At 41.0% G+C, this 19,938-nt stretch overlaps 1 protein-coding gene across 1 annotated transcript; it reads left to right on the top strand.

The window, feature by feature from the left end:
* Nucleotides 1–1,176: 1,176 nt before the first annotated feature.
* Nucleotides 1,177–19,457, top strand: LOC311005203 (phospholipid phosphatase 2-like). The gene is made up of 6 exons (XM_083997556.1): nucleotides 1,177–1,460; nucleotides 14,429–14,580; nucleotides 14,672–14,934; nucleotides 16,040–16,097; nucleotides 16,764–16,940; nucleotides 18,503–19,457. The coding sequence occupies exons 1-6, from the start codon at nucleotides 1,400–1,402 to the stop codon at nucleotides 18,650–18,652; spliced, it is 861 nt and encodes a 286-aa protein (XP_083853682.1). The 5' UTR covers nucleotides 1,177–1,399; the 3' UTR covers nucleotides 18,653–19,457.
* Nucleotides 19,458–19,938: the final 481 nt, after the last annotated feature.

Genomic DNA, 19,938 nt, shown 5'->3' with positions numbered 1-19,938 from the left:
AAAACATAATGCATTTTGATAAACTGATACCAAACAGTTCCTAATGTTGTTAAAAGGAGCTGGACTTGATTTAGTTGTACCATTAAGATGCTTATTATTGGTTTTTATATAAGTTATAAATACAGTTAAGGTCAATTTTGTCTCCTCTTGAGTATTATCATCAGTACAGCACATCAGCATATTTTTTATAATGCCTTTATTTCTATGTCTACTTTTACTATAGGGACTCAATATGATTTACTGATGACCTTTTCAATAACTTCAGACCAGCAAGATTAAACTGACACTGGTATTTTCAGTTTTAGCCTAATATAGGTGTATTATATTCAGTGGTGAACTACTGCCCCCACCTGGTCTCAAGTCTCTCTATTCAGCAATTGAGTTATCCCATGATAGTTTTATGTGACTGAATGTGACTGACAGAATTTAGATTCAAAATACAGAATAAAATCAAAGTATAAGGATTGTGATAGAAGATAAATACGGCTTCAAACATGTGCAATCTGACGTGCCATTTTGTATTGCAACGTAATTGAGAAAAATAATTATGCAGTCATACTGATGATAGGTATATGCATGTTATTTTCTAAGTGTCATAATCACAACATTTTAATTTGCCATTGAAAAAAAGGCTGCATCTACTTAGAGAGAAAGTTAAATCTTCCAGAAACACAAAAGCTCTAAACTGTTTTGTTGATTATGTATTCTAATTTTATTACCCCATGGCCTTTTATTTTACCATGTTGTGTTAGCCAGCACCTTAATGTGAACCGTACCACTGATCATAGAACAATAACCCAATTAACTTACTAAGGTACAAATGATTGGCCTAAAGTCATTTGAGCTCTTTTCCTATTGGTCAAACAAACTGTCAATTACTTGCATAGCAGGTTATATTTTTAACTGACATGAATAATTAGGCTACCATGTGATAGAGTTGGGAAACAAACTAAAAGGGTAAAGAGAAAGTGGAAAGAAATTGGATTCTAGCCTAAAGGTTGTTGGTGAAGAACCAGTTTGGAACAGTGATAAAGGGAAGCCACCCCCTTTTTCAGCGTTGAACGTGCTGAACCCCTCCTCTCTGTGCGTAAAGGAGGCTGGCCTACCGCTGCCTGAGCTCACCTGAAACAGCGCAGCACTGACGGACAGACACACACACACACGCACGCACTCACACAGACAGACAGGGAAGCAAACAGGTACACAGAAGAGCCGGAAGAACAAGCAGGTCGACTTGCCCCGAGTGTGTTTTCCCAACTTGTTGTTCCAACTTAGTGTTTCCCAACCTGAAGCTCTAGTACACGCTGCTGCTTCATTTTTTTTTTAGTTTTTATTTTATTTTTCATACTTCAAATTAACGCGATTCATTGATGAAAGTGAAGCGGGCGCCGGAGGAAACATGAGTGAGCAAGGAAAGAAGCTGATCCTGGTCGTGGTGGATATTCTCTGCGTCTTTGTTGGTGAGTAAACCACCCACCTCCTGACAACATGGCTGAGTTATGATTAGTTTCAGACTGTGCGACTCTTCTTTATGATTGTTTTTGACCGATTGGTAAAGTTTGCAGGGGTGACACGCACTGATTTGATAGATCGATCTGTCACAGATCCCCCCCACATGTTGCTGCTTCACATGGATCTATATCTGCAAGATCAGAGGCAGAGTAGACCAGCCCCTGATTAAAAAATCTGTGACCTACATTCAGAGTTGCACAATTCTCTGTTTGCACAAACAATCACAACAGACACATTAATTAGCACTGCAGTGATACATTCAGGCTATAAAACATTGCTAGTTATTTGTGTCTATCTTGTTCAAACAAGCCACATAGTGTCTTTCCCAACACTGAGTAAGAATACTGAAGTTGATCTTTTCTTTAGCTGTTCCTGCACTGATTCCTCATCTGAAAGCACTCACTGTGGTGAAGACAGGTCATAGTGTGTTATCTCACTATCAGGCTTTTCCCAATGTGTTGATTTGCTGAGACCATGATACACTTGGTTTGACTTGGTTACATGAGTGGAGTATAAGTGACCATTAATTGCAGTTTGGTTGTGTGTAGTGTACCTACTTATCTTTGGTTTTCTGCCTTAGTGAGGTTTTTTTTTCTGTCCTTCTTCTGTGATACATTTGAGTTTTCTGTACATTTTCATTTTCCCTCTTGCCCCTCGTAGCCCCTGTCTTTTTTTAAACTTAGGGTGAGGAGGAAGAGCAAAAGATCACGGACAATGAATCTCTCTCCCCGTGACAGTAAAAATCCTGTTTTGGAAATTGTAGACCAGGTTTTTGTGTGTCGTGTGTGTGTGTGTGTGTAGGGTGGGCTCAGTGGTGGTGTGTGTGTGTGTGTGTGTGTGCGTACAGTGCGGGGAACAAAACGGCCTGTTGCGACCTGCTCTGCTCTCTTGAGGACGACACACACAATGCCATTAACAGAATTGACATCTTCCGGCTTTCTGTGTTACGTCTTTTCACATTTTTTTGTAACGGTGGGGTCAACAGAGGTTGTCATTTAGATGATGGAAGAACGAGAGGTTGACACTGTTAACCCCCCCTCCCTCCCTCTCCCTCCCCCTTTAGAAACTTTATTTTCTGTAGATGGTTTTTAGGAGTGAAACATGGGGTCATAACTAGAACTTGTCTCTGTGGAATGTGAAGGCAGCAAAGAGACATTGAAGGTTGCACTATGTGTGTGTGTGTGTGTGTCTGTGTGTGTGTGTCCAGTTGTGGACCCATCTGGTGAGTGACGGGCAGGAATGATAATAACCGTTCTTCTGTTCATCCCCCTCTTTACTCATGATGTATGTTCATGTGTGCACACCTGATGAAGAGTCCACCGTCAACGCCCTGCATGTCCCACTTTTGTAGAATGAAAATAGTCCAAAGCTTTTTCTTTTTTCTTTTTTTTCAAAAAAGGTTGGAAATGAAATAATTTCTTTGTTGAAACCCTTAAAGATGTCAAAACAGCAGTAAAACCTGCAGTTTACAGATTTTCATCTTCATGCTAAGACCATGCACAAACCCTGATGAAGGCCACAAGCCGAAACATGCCAGGGTGAGGGTCAGTAAGAATTTCTCAAACATTGTGCCTGGGTGTTTTTAATGAGTCAGGATATTTTTTTGTGGAAGAGGAAATGCAGTGATGTCTTGAGATAAGAGTCCTTGAATGGTTGAATGAATTCATACAAGGAAAAGGTTCAATTACAAGCTTTTATTCGTACCGTGCCGTGGTATTATATTCATCAGTGATGATTAATGTCGAGTCAACTTCATATTTCTCACCTTACAAAGACTCTGACTGACTAAGAGTCAAGTTTACGTTCTTATCATTTCTCAATCAGGGTTGTGAAAGTGTGGAAGTGTCAGTCACTTCACCTGTAAGTGAAACCTTGTGCTCATGATCGTCCATGTCAACACGAGTGGTAGTTAAAAAGCTGTCTTTCAGCAGATGTTCGTTATCTATACTTTTCTGTCTTTAGATTAAAAAAACTGTTGAATCAGCATGTGATATATTGTGATGAATTACATCACAAATGATAAATCAAACAATTGATTGATTTTTCTCAATAGGAAACAGATCAATTTAAGATTTTCAACCAAAAAAGTGTCAAATGTTTGATGATTTCATCTTCTCAAATCTTGGAATCGACTGTTCCTTGTATTTCAGACCAAAAAAGACATGTGATGACACGCTAAGTTCTTGGAAATCGTAATTTCCCCCTTTTTTTCTGTTGTTTATAGACCCATTGGTAGAGATAAGAGAATCTGCGGAAAGCTGCGGTCCAGTTAACTTCCCCTGAACCCAAAGATATTCATCTCACTCTAATTTTAGACAATAAAACATGTCATATTTTGTTAAAATTGATTTGAACAGTTAATCAAATATACAATATCTGCAGTTTAAATGATTAGTTAACCATTTCAGCTCCTTTGATAAGTTAAGAGAAGTTTATCATTTAACTGGAATACAGCTTCAAAGACGTAGAAGTGTTGAATATCTTTAAATCACCTCATTGCAAAGTTTCCGGACCAGTAATCTGATGTTGATCTGTGTGTGGAGGGTAAACTGTCATCGGGCTGAATCCCCCTCATTAAGAATGGGTGGGTGCTCCGTGTGTGTGTGTGTGTGTGTGTGAGAGAGAGTAGGAATGTGCTGAATGTTCAGATTGTAACTGATCTCTGAATCTGTTCAGTGTTTTATTTCTCCCTCTTCCCCTCTGCAGGCAGACCTCCATCCTGCCATTCTTTGTTACCACTGCACAACAGTAGATACAACACAACTTCTACACACACACACACACACACACACACACACACACACACACACACACACACACACACACACACACACACACACACACACACACACACACACACACACACACACACACACACACACACACACACACACACACACACACACACACACACTACGGCCCCATATCTCCCCTCAACACCGACAGATGCCACGGCAGCAGAACATCTGTTGTGACAATATCATGAAGTTCAGGCTACGGTTACATTTCACATCACAGTAAAATTAACAACATTGTAAAAACTAACTTTTATGAGAACAGGCTGCTCCGCTCATGTTTAGTTTTGTTTCACTTTTGTCCCACTCACTTTTTTATCCTGCACATGCTGTGTATCAGCGTCTGTAGTCACAAAGTGTTTTACCACATAGAGTCTCACTGAAAGCAGAGACCAGCAAAAAAAAAGCAAAAAACTTTGAAGCATCAATTTTCAAGGACAGGAGCCACAGTGATTGGTTGATGACTAGTCAAAACACATGCAGAACGTCATGCAGTATTGATAAAGAACACAGAGAAATAGATAAATACTAATTAAGTAATGACAGATTTAACCCACGCTCTGTTGTAGTTGCACCTGTTGTGATGTAGCTGTGGGCGTGAAAAGATCCACTGTCCCCAACCAAGTGACATCCAGCTGCAGAACGATCCTGTCAGACAGCTGCCTGAGGACATTTTCCATTATGATACATGAGTCTGCTGTAGATCTTGACCACTTTGCAATGATGCCTATCATCAAATACAAAATGTCTGTCGATTACTTTATTTTTCGTTTTCTGTTTGCAAATAGCTGCTCGTCTTGTGACGATTTCATTTCCAATCATCTACAGTACAAGTTAGCATTTAAAACGTTGCATTTTCCATGCTGCCAAGTAATGCAGCTTTGGAAAACACTTTCTTTTTCAATTTCTAAACTGATTGGGTTGTTCAGGTTGTTAAGAGATGTTATTTCACCTTCCATAAACTCAACAATGATGTTTATTCCTAAGTATCAAGTTTTACAAAACATTATGATGCAAGTCTTTGTGATTTGGTCATGGAAATGCAGAGCATTTATTAATTTTCATGTTGCAAGTTAGAAGTAGGGACGCACGATAACTTTTTTTCCCCCCACAGATACTGACAACCGATAACTTCCTGCCCTTCATAACCAATGCCGATAACAGATACATTTTTAATAGTTTATTATCTGAGGTTGAACACTTATTATTGTTTCAAATCAACTCATTGGGCCAAACAGACTGAAAATGATTGAAATCAAGGCAATTTGGGCTAATTATAATTGGCGCTAGTAATTGGCAAAAAAATTTATTATTGGCCGATAAATAAAAGCCGATAATTATTGGCCAATATCGGGCCGATAATTATCAGTGCCAATAGTTATTGTGCATCCCAAGTTAGAAGAGATTATTGATGCCACTCTGACTCTGACCACATATGATAAAATACACTCTAACAGTCATTTATGAACATGTTTATGTTCTAAGTGTAATGATAAGTGGTTTGCTGAGTAGCTGCAGCGTTAGGGCTGCACATTAATCACAGTGAAATTGCATTATGGCCAGGTGAAACATACAGACAGGAGCTATACATTTCTTCTCTTATTCATAATTATCCATTCCTCTGAAATCGTAATTATGCATCGCAATCACAATATCTGCCCATATAATTGTAATATGATGTATTTTTCATATGGTGCAGCCCCAGCCAGCATGAAGACTGGAAACATGGAAAGAGCCGGTCTACCTCGACTGCTTGTTGCTTCTACATTTCAATTTTTGTCCAGATTAGGCAAAGGGAATACAAGGTATTAAATAATGACTTTTGGAGCCTGTTTTTACAAAGATTTTTGACAGAACCAGGCTACAGCTGTTTCCACATTTTTCCTGCAAACCTATAAAAAAAGTCTACCTCTCTTCAGACTGTAGTTTCATGTTTTCCTCACTGACAGGAGAATGTGCGTTGGCAAGGAAGTGTTGCTAAATGTCCAAGCATTCTTTTAACTGTCAGTATTTTGTCTAGAAAAGCCTTCTTCTGTTTACAGTGGTTTAGGTCACAAAGTCGAGCAAATCCACCTGATACTGAGCTCTGACAGTGTTTTGTTCTCCATAATGGTGTTTGTACATCAAGAGACACTGAAGGGCTGGACCGGCTGCCTGCATGTCAGCAGGACCAAGCCCAGCTGCTGCCGCACTTTTTCAACCTCACAGAGGTCACTGGCAGCGCAGCGTCACTATCACTGTTTAATGACGTCTATCACTCGGGCAACTCCTTTTTTTGTTTCCGTTCAGGTACGGTGGCCTGATCAAGGGTCAAAATAACATTTAATAGCAAAACCACGGCTCAGGTTCAAACAAACCAGATTTACAGTCTCAGTTCTGAATTAAACTTTTACTGAATGATAAAAGCACTAATTACAGTATGTTGACACCAGGAAGTTGCTTGTTTGATTAGGCACGGCTGTAATGAGATATGAGATAGTGTTGGATAAGACAGCAAGACAGCAAGAAGGTTGTGCATAAAAAGTAAATTATGTTGCATATGTCCTAAGGATTGCAGCATTAATATATAAATAACTGTCTGTTTTAACAGATTGTTTGGTTGATAGATTGTCGGCAGATGGCAAAAAAGGCCTAGTCCAAGATTACACAAGTTTAAAATCCCAATATATTGAATTAATTATCATAGAAGATAGAAATGCAGCAAATATTTACATCTGATAAACTGGAACTACAGTACAGTAGGAGGTTTTTGTGTTTTTGCTCAAAAAGCACTCAAGCTGTTCTCACACATCTAAATAGTTACTAATTAATTTTGAGTAGATCAATCGTTTCGTTTCTGCATGTTAAAAGTAACAGTAGTGGTCACTGACATAAAAAGAAGTGTGTTGTTGAGGTCGGAATAGGGAGTGAAGAAGTGAAACCGCATGAGGTTTGTGTGTAGGTGTATTAACACGGCTCCACTCTCACAAGTCATTACAAGCTTGTGATTCATCTGAAGTGTTGCAGAGACGCTGGCTGCGCCATGGAGGCGACGCAGTGCGTGACAGTCCACAGCTGTGCATTTTAACGTTTTGCCGTCATGTTTGCGATGCTCCTTTTTAACAGTTTTATTTAAACACACGCACACACAGCATCTGCCTCTGCCAAATATGTGTCAGAGTAAAGTAGACGGTGTTGACTTTGTGCTCCCTGACATTCCTGTGTGAAAATTAGATGTTGAAGAGAACCTGTGTGTGTGTGTGTGTGGTTTATTGTCAGAGGAAGAAGTATTTGTCTTTTATTAAAGGTCAACATCAGATTTTCAGTCTTACTTTACACCCTTCAGTGAGACATGGGGGCTTCAAAGCTCTGCAGAGTCGATTGCTCCAGAACATTTAATTAATGATGACTTAATGTTAGACAAACTGGAAAGTCTACAGAGAGCAGATCTCTTCAGCACACATAGTCTTTTTAAAATTGGAATTAAATTTGAACTTTTAACAAAGGCATCAAATGCACAGTGAAAAATTATAAAGGTAGCATATAAAAAAAGAAAAAAAAAGAAAGAACACGGAAATGATAAAGAGTGAGTCATGCTGTGTGCTCTAACTGCTGCAGCTAGGCAGTGATCAATTCAGTGCAAGTTGTTACACTGATTATATTATCTAGAAGTACTGTATGATGATGTAATCCAGCTCTTTAATGCACACTAGTAGTAGGAGTGGTATGACAAAAATATCTGATCTTGTAGTGTAGCATCCACTTGTAGTGACTAGAGTGTGATTAAACTTCTTTACTGTGTCTAGGCACATATCATGCTCTGGTTTAACGGAGCTCTTTGGGAGTTTTTGCTGTTACCTATCCAGCTGTTAACAGCTGTTTGCTCATCAGTCTCGCCAAGAGCTTCATCCATCGGTGCGTTTACAAGACAAGAGGTTTTCTAAACAAAACGACTGGACACCACAGCGACAGACGTTGGAAAAGATGAGATGAGCGAACTGGTTCCAGTCCAACAGACACGCAGAGATAGAAATGGAGCGAGGGCTCGTGGCCAGTAAGGGAATCAAGTTTGATGCTGAACTGTTCCTTCAAGACTGGACAGTAAACAGCTGTTAATGCCGTCATCTATGTAGAGATAGCAAAGATTTGAATTGGCTTTTTTAATAGGACAAAAGTTCAGTAAGTACAGACACAATGTTTACAGTTATTCTGGTTATCAAAAAACACTAACTTTCCCAAAACTTCACCAAAGTGACTGAATCTCTGCTGTGATGGTTGTGTGATCCAGCTCTTATCTGTTAACTCTGCTGCCATTGTTGGTGTTTAATTTACAGTCGCCTCTGAATGCAACGCAGCCATTTGACAACAACATTCACTGTTTCACTTTAGTTGCACATGCTTCTTGAAAACATGGTTGATGTGGTACAGTAGGTACTGTTTGGCTACTATAATCATGAGTGGTGGTTAGCTCTGTGACCTCATTTAAAGACGCCTCAAAACACAAACCTCCTCAGAGAAACAATGGAATGAAAGAATTAAGTTTGGTCAGAGGGACAAATGAAGGGATGTCAGGAAAACTTGGTCCCTTTTCATTGTTTTTTTGGAGGAAGTCCAAACCAAGTTTAATGAAGCTAAGGATTCAAGGTCTTTCTTTCATCTTTTAACTACTCTCCATCGTTTTAACTACAGTATTCTGTTCAGTACCAACTTAGTCACACACAATAAGAAATCTGATTCACACCAATTCAGTGTTTTTCTTGAGATAAAGCAAGTTGCAAGCTAATCAAAATCTATTTTTGTAGATGCACAAAACAAACAATGCATTCCAGGGCTTCTAGTATTATTGTTTAAAGCCGTGACACACGACCTTTTTCAGACAAAAAAAGTTTTGTGACTCAAAATCGGCGGATATACAAAGAAAAACCTTTTTATCACCCGGTGTCGTGTAGGACTTTCCCAGGAAAAATCCCCAGCCTCACAGGAAGTGATGCTCTTTTCTCTGCAACAACATTTTGCTGGGAATCAGTAGATTAACCCCCTCAAAAAAAACTGACGAACAATGATGGCAAAAACTGCATCAATGAAATCCAGCTTTTCTTTGGAAAGCAGTACAGAGCAAACACAGCATGGTTTGCCAAGGACTTACATCTTTGCCAGATATTAATAAAAAAAAAGGAGAAATATCTTGAAGATAAATATTGGTTTTCCCAGCACCTGGGTGTGATGTGGTAGGCTACACCAGTTGCGAAACCCCGTTGGCTAACAAACTGCAAGGTCGCCCGGCAGACCCACGAATGTTCACACACAACACCGTTACCCATTTCTGTCTCCGTCTTATTTCCATTAAATGTCTCAATTGTTCATCTCTGAAGAAGGATCACAATGGACGGCCGCTCATCTTAAGAGTTGAATAACAGGAACACTTTCCACTTCCCAATGGGTCGTAGGTCAAGGGGAAGTTGTACTTGTTTCTGATCCCAGATTCCATCATGTTTATTTTCTCAAAGAGGAATCAGGGGTGCGCTCTTTCCAGAGAAGATTGGGAAAGCGTAACGCAATACTTTCCCTTCTTCCCTTTTTATCTCTCCTGCGGACTGAAGAACAAAAACTCAGCAGAAACGGTGTGTATGTGTGTGCGTGTGTCCTTTTTGGAAGGAGTGATGGGAAGCTGTGTCTTCATTGACTACAGCTGTAAAAGTGAAAGTGTTGACTGTGAAGATGATTTCAATTAAGCTTAGCTCTCTGGTTTAAAAAAACTACTTTTGGGGGAAATTATCAGAGATGTTAAAGAGGGAAAGGAAGGATAGATAAAGTGGAAGGAAGGAAAGAGGGGGAAAGACTATTGAGGAAAGAGAAGAGGAAAAACCACTAAGCTGAACCAAGGCCGTTTTTAAGTTTTTCTAAAAGCTGACATTTGTCTCAAAGCTCTGATACATCATTGTTGTATGTATTAGTAATTTGATTTAGTTAGTAGTTCCTATAATTTTCTCAGTCACATGTCTTAATGGTATGGCTGATCATTGTGTGTGCTAAAATGTCAGATAAAATCTCCTAATAGAGGTAAATATGTCCAACTCGAGATGACCGTCTTTGACCTTTCCATCTTCTCCATCTTAACCAACCCTAACGTTATTATCCTCCAAAGGCACGGTCGAGACGGTTTGGCCAGACTGTGATTTGCATGACACGAGATCTCACAAAAATTTGCACAATCAAACGTGACTCCAGGAGAATAACAAATACTGAGGATGATCGACATGGTCGGTGTGCTATTATACTAGTGTGTGCGCACTTACATGCAGCAAATAAGGATCCAAAATTGAGGTTAAAGTCATCTGGTGTATAGCCAGACTTAGACTCTGTACTCAGACCCTCGGATCAAGAAAAGAAAAAGTGGAAAAAGGAAAAAGGAAACAGTCACAGAAGAGTCACAGAATTGGCGATAAGGACGATGACATTATAGACTGTAAACAAAGCGCCTGATGTGGGACAACACCAGTCAACCTCCTGAATCTGATGACCTCATTTCCACCATGAAGACCTGGAACAAGGAAAACGGAGAAACCAGTTATTACCCACCACATCTCGGATCACGTCTGCGGTGATCTCTTTTGTATTTGTGTTCATTTACATACGAATTGAAAGTTGTTTAAAGACAAAGCACATTGCCACACACACACAAAAAACAAAACAGGTAATATACGGGATGACATATCAAATGAAAGCAACTGAAGACCCAAAAATTCAAAGTTAAGCTCAAACCAGATGACGGAGAAGAAGGGGAAAGCTGTTGATTACAGTGAATATAAACAGAGAAGAATTTGGGGAATGAACCCAACTCCCCTCGGTTTGACCCAGCCTGGGATAGAAGAGGCTGCCCCACCAGGACCGGCCTATAAAAACATACCAGGCCCTCTGGAATAATAGAGCAGATAAAAACAGCCCGTGCTGCTCAGATAATAGGAACTCTCCATGGGCTCAGCTCCCAGAGGCTGTTGGAGCACGTTTGATACGAAGTGGAGGGGTTGGAGGGGTGGTGGTGGTGGGTCGACTTCCTCACACAGTCGGTTGTTAAATAAGCTCAGCAGCGGTTACTCTGTGTGTGTGTGTGTGCGCTTACGTGTGAGTTTAGAAGTCCATTGGCCAGCGCTGTCCACTCACATCTCCACCCTGGCTGTGTGCAGCCACCAGAGACTTGTCAAACACGCAGCCTCTTATCTAAATGTTATTCTTGCACCCTGCAGAGTAAACAATGGTTGGGCGTCACTTCAAAGGGGAGCTGAGAGCACGCTTGACCTGCTGGAATAATGAAGTCAAGAGATGTGGGCGGGGGGCGCTCCTGTTTTAATGAAAATAAATTCTCCTTAATGAGGAAACTGCTTGTCATTAAAGATCATTTAGCAGCACTGAGATTGGTCACAAGGATCACATCCGGCATTGAGTCGTCCTCTTGTATGGTAACGTCAACTACTGGCAGGACAGACTGATGGGTGCTTACAGAGATGGTTAATAGAAACAAATATCCATCCATTTATGTGACAACTAAACTCTGCTGCTGTCATTGTACATAATATACACGCCAGGAAATACACTAAGCAGTGCTCCTAGGGCTGAAAAGGTGAAAAAGTTTCACATATTTTAATTTAACAAATGGCCAAACAAGTGTGACCGATGTTGTCTGGCCTGACCTGAATCTAACCGTTTCGCCAAGAGGTCAATGACCACTTGGCAAGTGGATTAGCACGTCTTTTATGGGTGAGTGGGTTTAATTTCAGTACCGCTAACCGCTGCACATCGTCACTTCTCCTTAATGGTGCCTCATGACTGTGACTATACCCGCAGACCTCCGTTACACATGTATATTGTTAAAAATATTACATGTTTGTTCGCTTGTGTTTTTAGACCTTTGCTTTCAGGCTACCACACTGCTTTGTTCATGTCGCTATCTTCTAGTCTTCCTATTATGATAAGTAGCCTATATATAAAGGATTATTTTCAGCCTGTTTAAACCTTTTGAAGCTCTGCAGCTTTTAAACTTGTTTCAGGACAAATCTGTTATGATATTCTATAAGTCAATTTATAAGATGAACTCCCATACCGATTTTTGTCAAAACCCGATATTTGCTATTGAGTGAAGTTACCTAAAAACAACAATTTCCACCTGTTTAAGGACATTGTTAAACCTTTTTGTTTAATTAATTAAAGTATACTTTGGGGCTAGTTAGTAAAAAAGAAAATCAAATGAAAGAAATAGGAACATTTATAAAAGACAGAAATAAAAACTCTGTGTTTACTAGTCATACACAGACTGAGGGTCGGTCGGTCAAACCAACACATCGTCCGCCGCCTTCTTGTTAGCACACCATTAAAAATCACATTGTATTAATAAAAGCTTGTTCACACCCACAGAGCTTTATTTAAAAGTTTTATTGACATCTCCGTGTCCAAAGATGTCCGATCGTCCATCGAGCTGTTGCACATTTTTATTTTCTAAACTTCCTGCTCAGATACGATCCACATTCACTCAACCAGCCTCGTCTCCGCTCGATACGCTGAGTGGGTTTTCTACGTAGCAGGAAGTGGAGAGGAGGAAACACTGGGCATAAATGTTCACACCTGGCACAGTATGACCTCCTCCTCATCATGACATCACGCAAGAATTACCGTCAGAAGAATTACCTGTGTTTTTCTTTCTGTGTTTGCGTGTCCTCGTGTGGTTTCATTTAGCGCTGCCAGTCACAGTGACAGTCACACACTTTGGAGGAAGGAAGCAATCTGTTACTATAGAGAGAGAGAGAGAGAGGGAAAAAGAGCTTTACACAGTCAATACACAGCTCCCGCTTACAAAAACACACCTCATCCATTCCCCCACTCTTATTAGCTTCTGCAAATCAGCACAGAGTTGTGGAAAACAGGAAAACAGTTTAAATGTTGTGGTGCAGAAAGGTCCTGACATCATTCTTGGAGATTAGACTATTGTGCGGCCCAGATTTAAGAGACAGCTTTATGTGCCTGTGCTGCTGCTGTGCCAGTCTCCACTCTATTGTTTGCACTCGGAGAAACCGTTAAACCCAATGTTTGCTGTCTGTCTTCCACAAAAAGCACCATTCCTCATCACAGACCTATAAATACACATTTTATTTTAAAACCGCTGCAAGTTGTGGACGTTTTATCTCTCCGCAGTGTGTATGTGTGTGTGTGTCACATGTCCTTGTAACCACAGTATACAAAATGTGAGCCCGGGTTCAATGCTCAGCTCCCAGGCCCTTGGCTGTGTAAACGGTGCCCCCGAAGGGTCAAAGGTCACGGTTGTCCTGTCCCGCGTGTTTCCATAGTGACAGGCAGTTCCTCCGCAGAGAGTTAACAGCGACCTGCAGAGGTGAAGCCACTAAACTCTGCCGATGACAAATTCATTTACTTGGCAGAGTGGACGCCGCTGCCAAAAGCCAAAAGATTAGTCCGTCAGTGTGTTCTTAGCTGTTTCCTGAGCTGCACCTCATTGTGTTGTGGTTCACGTTTGGCCCGTTAGTGCAGAGCTGAGGGGGTCTTAGTCGTTCTCAGGATGGACCTCCAGCTCCCAGCAGAACAGTGTGGCTCCAGTCGGCCAAAGTGTGACTGATGCAACATGTCTGCATTCAGCGTCTTTGATAGCAGTTAGCTCGTCGTTCACCTTACACATGCTTTAATTGACGTGATGCTCTGCACTTTCACTTATGGAGAAGATAACAATGAAGGCTGCAGGCTGAAAATCAAAACTATGAGCTGAAAGATGCAAAATCTACAAGTGTAGAACTGAAGAGTTTATGTCTTTAACATCATTGCACAGATGGGTAGATGATAGATTAATTTGCAGTTCAGTGTAGGACACAAAATGATCCTCACACTCATACAGCTTGCTTTGTTTTCTGTCGTATGTGTTTGGTTTTTATGTTGGTTAACAAGAGGTTTTACAGAGCATTGTTTCAACAAGTAAAAAAGTGAACTGAAACTTGCAGACCATAGTTGCCTGTATCGAGTTTCACTTGTCAGGTGAAAAAAAAAATCTGTATTTGATTTCATATTAGTTCAATAACAAATATGTCTTTGCAGCTTCATTACAGTTCTAGACAAATGTCAAACTGTCCTGTTCCTTCCTCCCCCAGCGGCTCTGCCCTCGGCCATCCTGACGCTCATGTTCAGCCCCTACCAGAGAGCAATCTACTGCAATGACGAGAGCATCAAACACCCATACAGGAGAGACACCATCTCCCATGGCGGCATGGCTGCAGTCACCATCACCTGCTCCATAGTCATTGTGAGTCCTGGGTCTATAGCAATGGAGGCCTAAAGTTGTGTGTTTTTCCACATCGCTGAACATCACCCGTCGTTATCTGCTTCCTCCACAGATCACCACAGGAGAGGCCTACCTGGTGCACACCAAACGTCTCCACTCCAACTCCCAGTTCAACCAGTATCTGTCTGCTCTCTACAAAGTGGTGGGCACCTTCCTGTTTGGTGCAGCCGTCAGTCAGTCTCTGACCGACCTGGCAAAGTTCACCATCGGTCGTCCTCGTCCAAACTTCTTATCGGTGTGTGAACCGGTCAGCTGTACCGGATACATGCTGCACATCAACTGCACCGGGAACGCTCGTAACGTGACTGAATCCAGGTGGGCTACACCCCCACTTCACCTCCACCTCTGTCTTTTATCACCTCATAAGGCTTTACACAGTGAATCCAGGACTTTTGGGTTTCAAGTTGAGAGTTTGTACAATCTTTGACTACTTAAAACCAGATTAGATAGATTTGACCTTAAAATTCCATCAAAAAAATTGATATAATTTAATCACAATTCAATGTTCTTCTTTAGGATATCTAATTTGCAATTCTGAATACAAATATGAAACTTCATGTTTAAAGCTGTATGGTGTCAAAATTGTAATGTGAGGGTCAGTAACATCAGGAACTGTGTTTATCATTACCTTGATCAATTTTCAAATTAAATTGTCAGTGTTACAGTGAATCAACAGTGAATGCCATTGATTTGGTTTTTTAAACATTGCTTTCTAAAGATCTTAAGTCTGACAAACAGTAGATACCTAAAAACATTCAGTCGACAGTTGGGTGAAAAACGAGCAAATACCCATGCCGATAATCATATAATAATCTCATTGGTTCAGTTAAAGCAGAAGTAAGTGGTCCGGTCGTTTTCGCTAATGCTGCGTTCCAGGCAGGCTTTTGAAATCGTAAATTACAGCTTCAAGTCACAACTTACGACTTTGTAGCGTTCCAGGCAACCCACTCGTGTTTTTCCGACCTGTTTTACCGGTGAAAGTCACTATAACGGCCACTCGTAACTTCCGACCGGTGAACTCGTACCAGATCGAACTGGTACGACTTCACGGTCGGAAAAAAACGAGTTTCCTTGAACGCACCATAACAGTCCTCGTCCCTACGTCGCCACATTCACGGCGTCCCTTGGCTGCACACACAGCCCTGCATGCCGTTCTCTCTCCTCATTGGATAAAAACTGTAGGATACGATAAATGTTTTCTCCTCGACTCAGAGCAGAGCAGAGGGACTGAGAGACCCGTGTTTCAGTCCAAACACTCTATGTAAGTGATTGCTGTCGGAAGATATAACTATTTAAGACTTATATTAACACAAATATATCACTTACTTCTGCTTTAATGCTCAGGTTCAATTCAACATAAAACGTTTGAATTTTGTACATTAATGTTTTCTGTTCTCTGCTGCATGTTCTTGCTCCTCAGATTATCCTTCTACTCTGGCCACTCGTCCTTCGGGATGTACTGCATGCTCTTTCTGTCGGTGAGTGCGATTGTCGTCGCGTGTGACACTCTCTAGCTGTGAAATGTCTGTTTACCAAAAACACACAGGAGTGACTCAAAACAGGAGGAGGTGGTCGACACGGACGCACGGGTCAGGAGTGAAAACATCATTGTTGTAATACTACACACTGTACAATGGACGGAAGATGAAGGACTCAGAGGTTTAATCCCTGTTGGAGCGTAAAGCAGTGAATCACTGAAAGTCTGCTCAGGCTGCTGATGCATCTGTTATTTGAGCAGCTGCGTCAGACTTTGGTAAAATATAATGCACTGAAACAAGTTAAAGCATGCATTTTGTTATCAATACCTACAAAGGTTATGGCTCAAGAATACAATACGTTTAGGGTGATTAAAACAGAAATAGAGTTTTTAAATTATGTATAAAAGATGTAATTTCTCATCAATTAGAAGTTAATAACTTGAGTAAATCATATCTCAAATCATCTCTAGATCTTTTGTACTTTAACTAATATAACATATAAGAAACTGATAAGAAATGAATATATAATACAATAAATGAGAACATCTCCCCAAACAAATGATTTATGTATTATGGCTATGTATATGATGACTTACAATGCTCAGGGTTAAAATTGGTTACCAGTTGATTTTAATGTGTGTTGTGTGTGTGTGTGTGTGTGTGTAGCTCTACATCCAGGCCAGGATGCAGGGGAAGTGGACACGACTGGTGCGACCAACCATCCAGTTCTTCCTGATCGCCTTCTCTCTGTATGTTGGATACACACGTGTTTCTGACAACAAACACCACTGGAGTGACGTCCTGGTCGGGCTGCTGCAGGGAGCGCTCATCGCTGTGCTCACTGTGAGTTACACACCGGGCTTCTTCATTAGCATAAAAAGCGGCAGTGTAAACATTCAGATTGTTTAAACACTCCCATGTGTGAGATTCTTTGATACGATCGTGCCACAGCATGGCGAGAAACCTCAGGCTCTTCCATCTCAAATATTTAAAGAGGAAATTAATCCATTTGTTTTCAGTGTGACAGCACTTTCTGCTCAAATGAAACAATCCAACGTCACCAAGACCAAAACTTGTGATGCATTTAGGTGATTTCTTTCTCATTCCATCCAAAATTCCTGTTTATCAACAGGAAGTTTCCCCAAACAGATGACAACATGGTAATTGCCCAGAGGGGAAACAATATGTTGGACTCCTGGCATAAGATCAGCTCTAAATCCATAATTTAGATTAGGCTTATATTTTAGACTCTCAGAAATGCTCTGTCTCAGTCCAAACCTCAAATACCAGCTACTTGGATGCAAACAGTTAATATGACGGGGTCATGCGATGTTTATGTAATTGGATGATTGGATTGTAAGTCATACACAGGTTCGCCCATCAAATTTGGGTGAAAGAAAGCTCCCTTTGTCTCCATACAAACACGTCTAGAGACAACATCACAATTCCCTATAAGTAAAGCCAAAACGGTTTAAAACATCTGGACCGCCCCCTGGTGGCTGGCTGCAGAACATGCTAACAACCCTACCCCGGACATTAGTGGACGAGACAAGGGCCAAACTAAAAAAAAACAATCAAACTGAACTTCAAGTACATTTTATCCATTTGAGGTAGTTCACATCACACTGATGTATCTCCAAGTGTTAAGTTTGCTGATGAGCTTTGTTGTAATTAGTTATTTGATGCTATAAAAAAAGATGGCTGTGATTAATTGCAGTTGGGAAAAGCGAATGTCTGAATGGGACCTTAATTAAAGCAGCTCCACCCTATTAATCCCTACTGTACAAGATGGCAGCGAGCGTGTCGGGGAATATTTTGTGTTCACTTTGGTCCAGCAGGGGGAAATGGAGTCAGACTCGACAACACTGAGAACAAGACAGAGCTGAATCCACACCTGATCATACCATCAACATTTAAAGTGGAACTATGCAAGATTTTTTTTAACCTTAACTAAGCTACATTCTTACCTTAATTAAACAGAATTGTGATGGTTAAATAAATGACTTGTAACTTGTTACGAGGGAGAATGGAGGCTCTCTGCCTTCCATGTTGCGTCTCTTGGCTGAAAACCAACTTTGTAAGATGATCAGAGCCTCCGACCCGGTGTCACAGCTATCATCAATGCAACGCCGTGACACAAACACGCCCCGTAACCTGTAATCACTTGTTTGTGACACGCAAATATCATAACACGCTCCATGGATTGCTTTCTGGCCAGCTTCGTTAAAAACAAATGCACATGCACTGCATAGTTCCCCTTTAAAGGAGCGTTGCATGCAATTGCAATGTCCCTGGTTTGATTGGCAGCTCAACTACCAAATAAAAAACAATGAAAAAGTAGGCCTAACCTCAAAAGCAAAATGAAATCCTATGAGTTTTAAGTCACTTCATCTTTCTTCTTTCAGGTTCGTTATGTGTCAGACTTCTTTAAGCAGCGACCCCCACCCTGCACAAGACCCGACACTGCAGAGATCGAACACCTGGAACGCAAACCGAGCCCGCAGCCTCCAGACTCGCAGCACGGGAACCACTACAACTACTCTGGGCCCGTATGAGCACGTGACTGAACTCGCCGCGCAGCAAGCAACTCTTTACTAACCTGGGCTACGCTCTGTAACAGCAGCAGCAGCAACACCGTTACCAAAGGACATGTGACTGATTGCAAAGAAAAAACAAACCAAAACAAAGACACACTGCAGTAACCACTAGCTGGAAATTCAGACTCAACCTGCTCCACTCTGGGACTTCCCAACAATTTCACACCCATGAAAAATTCAAGAGAGGCTCCATCGTCCGTGCGTCTTCCAGTTTGGAAGTGTGTGTGTGTTTCAGTGGCAAATGATTTGTGGTGTGTTTTTATGTGCATGGGTGAAGTGTGTCGTTCTGTCTGAAAGTGTGCAATTTTCTCTTTTTTTTTTTTTTTAGCAGAAGAAAGTTTTAGATTTGTGCAGGAGAATTTACGCTGTGAGTTTGACTGAAAAGTGAGAAATGAAAAAAAAAGAAAGATAGAAAAAAAGCACCAACCAAAGAATTTTCTTCGTCCTTCATGGAGCGACTAAACCTTGGAGGCTGAATGTTTGTTTTCTACTTTTGTTACAGTCAGATAAGACTGTTGTTATTTTACCTACACTGGAGCTAGATTGTATCCACCTGCCCTGCCCACTTTTTTATCTGTATTTTACTGTTGTTAGAAGATGTGCATGTGTAATGATGGGCTGCTTTGACTGTCCTTTACAGACACCGTGTAGTCCTGACATTTTTATTTTGTTTATACTCTATCTAATAAATCGTGTAGCTTTTAAGAATGTATTACCACTACTTCATGATAGCGTTACAGTGACACGTCGAGCTCGCTTTGTTGTTTTCCTCTTCTATAGAGATAAACGTGATTTTAAAATGATTTATAAAGGACAGTCGAGGATGAATGGAGATGTTACTTGGGTGTATTTGTTGTTGTTTTCAGTTTTTCTGGAACGTCAAGTGTTTTTCACTTCAAGCCTGACACCTTTGTGGACCTCGTCTTCCCTTCTTTATAAAGTGTGACCCATGTTTGTGATTTTGTTTTCAGCAATTCTCTGACTGTGTCGCTGAAAACAACTTTGCACAACACACTGACGTGTGTGTTCGTGTCTGGACCTGCAGCGTGATAGTTTTAGGATTCCTCAGCGGCGGAGGAATGGGGCTGTTGAGCCACGTCAGCGTCACAAAAGGCTGATCGGAGTGCTGTGAATATTTTACCTTCCTGTCGTGGTATAGGTATGGCCCTATCTACAGTATAAGGGGGTTATTAGTACAGAACCACGCCAAGGCTTGCCTGTCTATCAATGTGAGAAATATGTGG

The sequence above is a fragment of the Trachurus trachurus genome, assembly GCF_905171665.1.
Source record: "Trachurus trachurus genome assembly, chromosome: 22".
In the NCBI taxonomy this organism is placed as follows: domain Eukaryota; kingdom Metazoa; phylum Chordata; class Actinopteri; order Carangiformes; family Carangidae; genus Trachurus; species Trachurus trachurus.
This window is presented reverse-complemented; position numbering and strand designations above follow the sequence as displayed.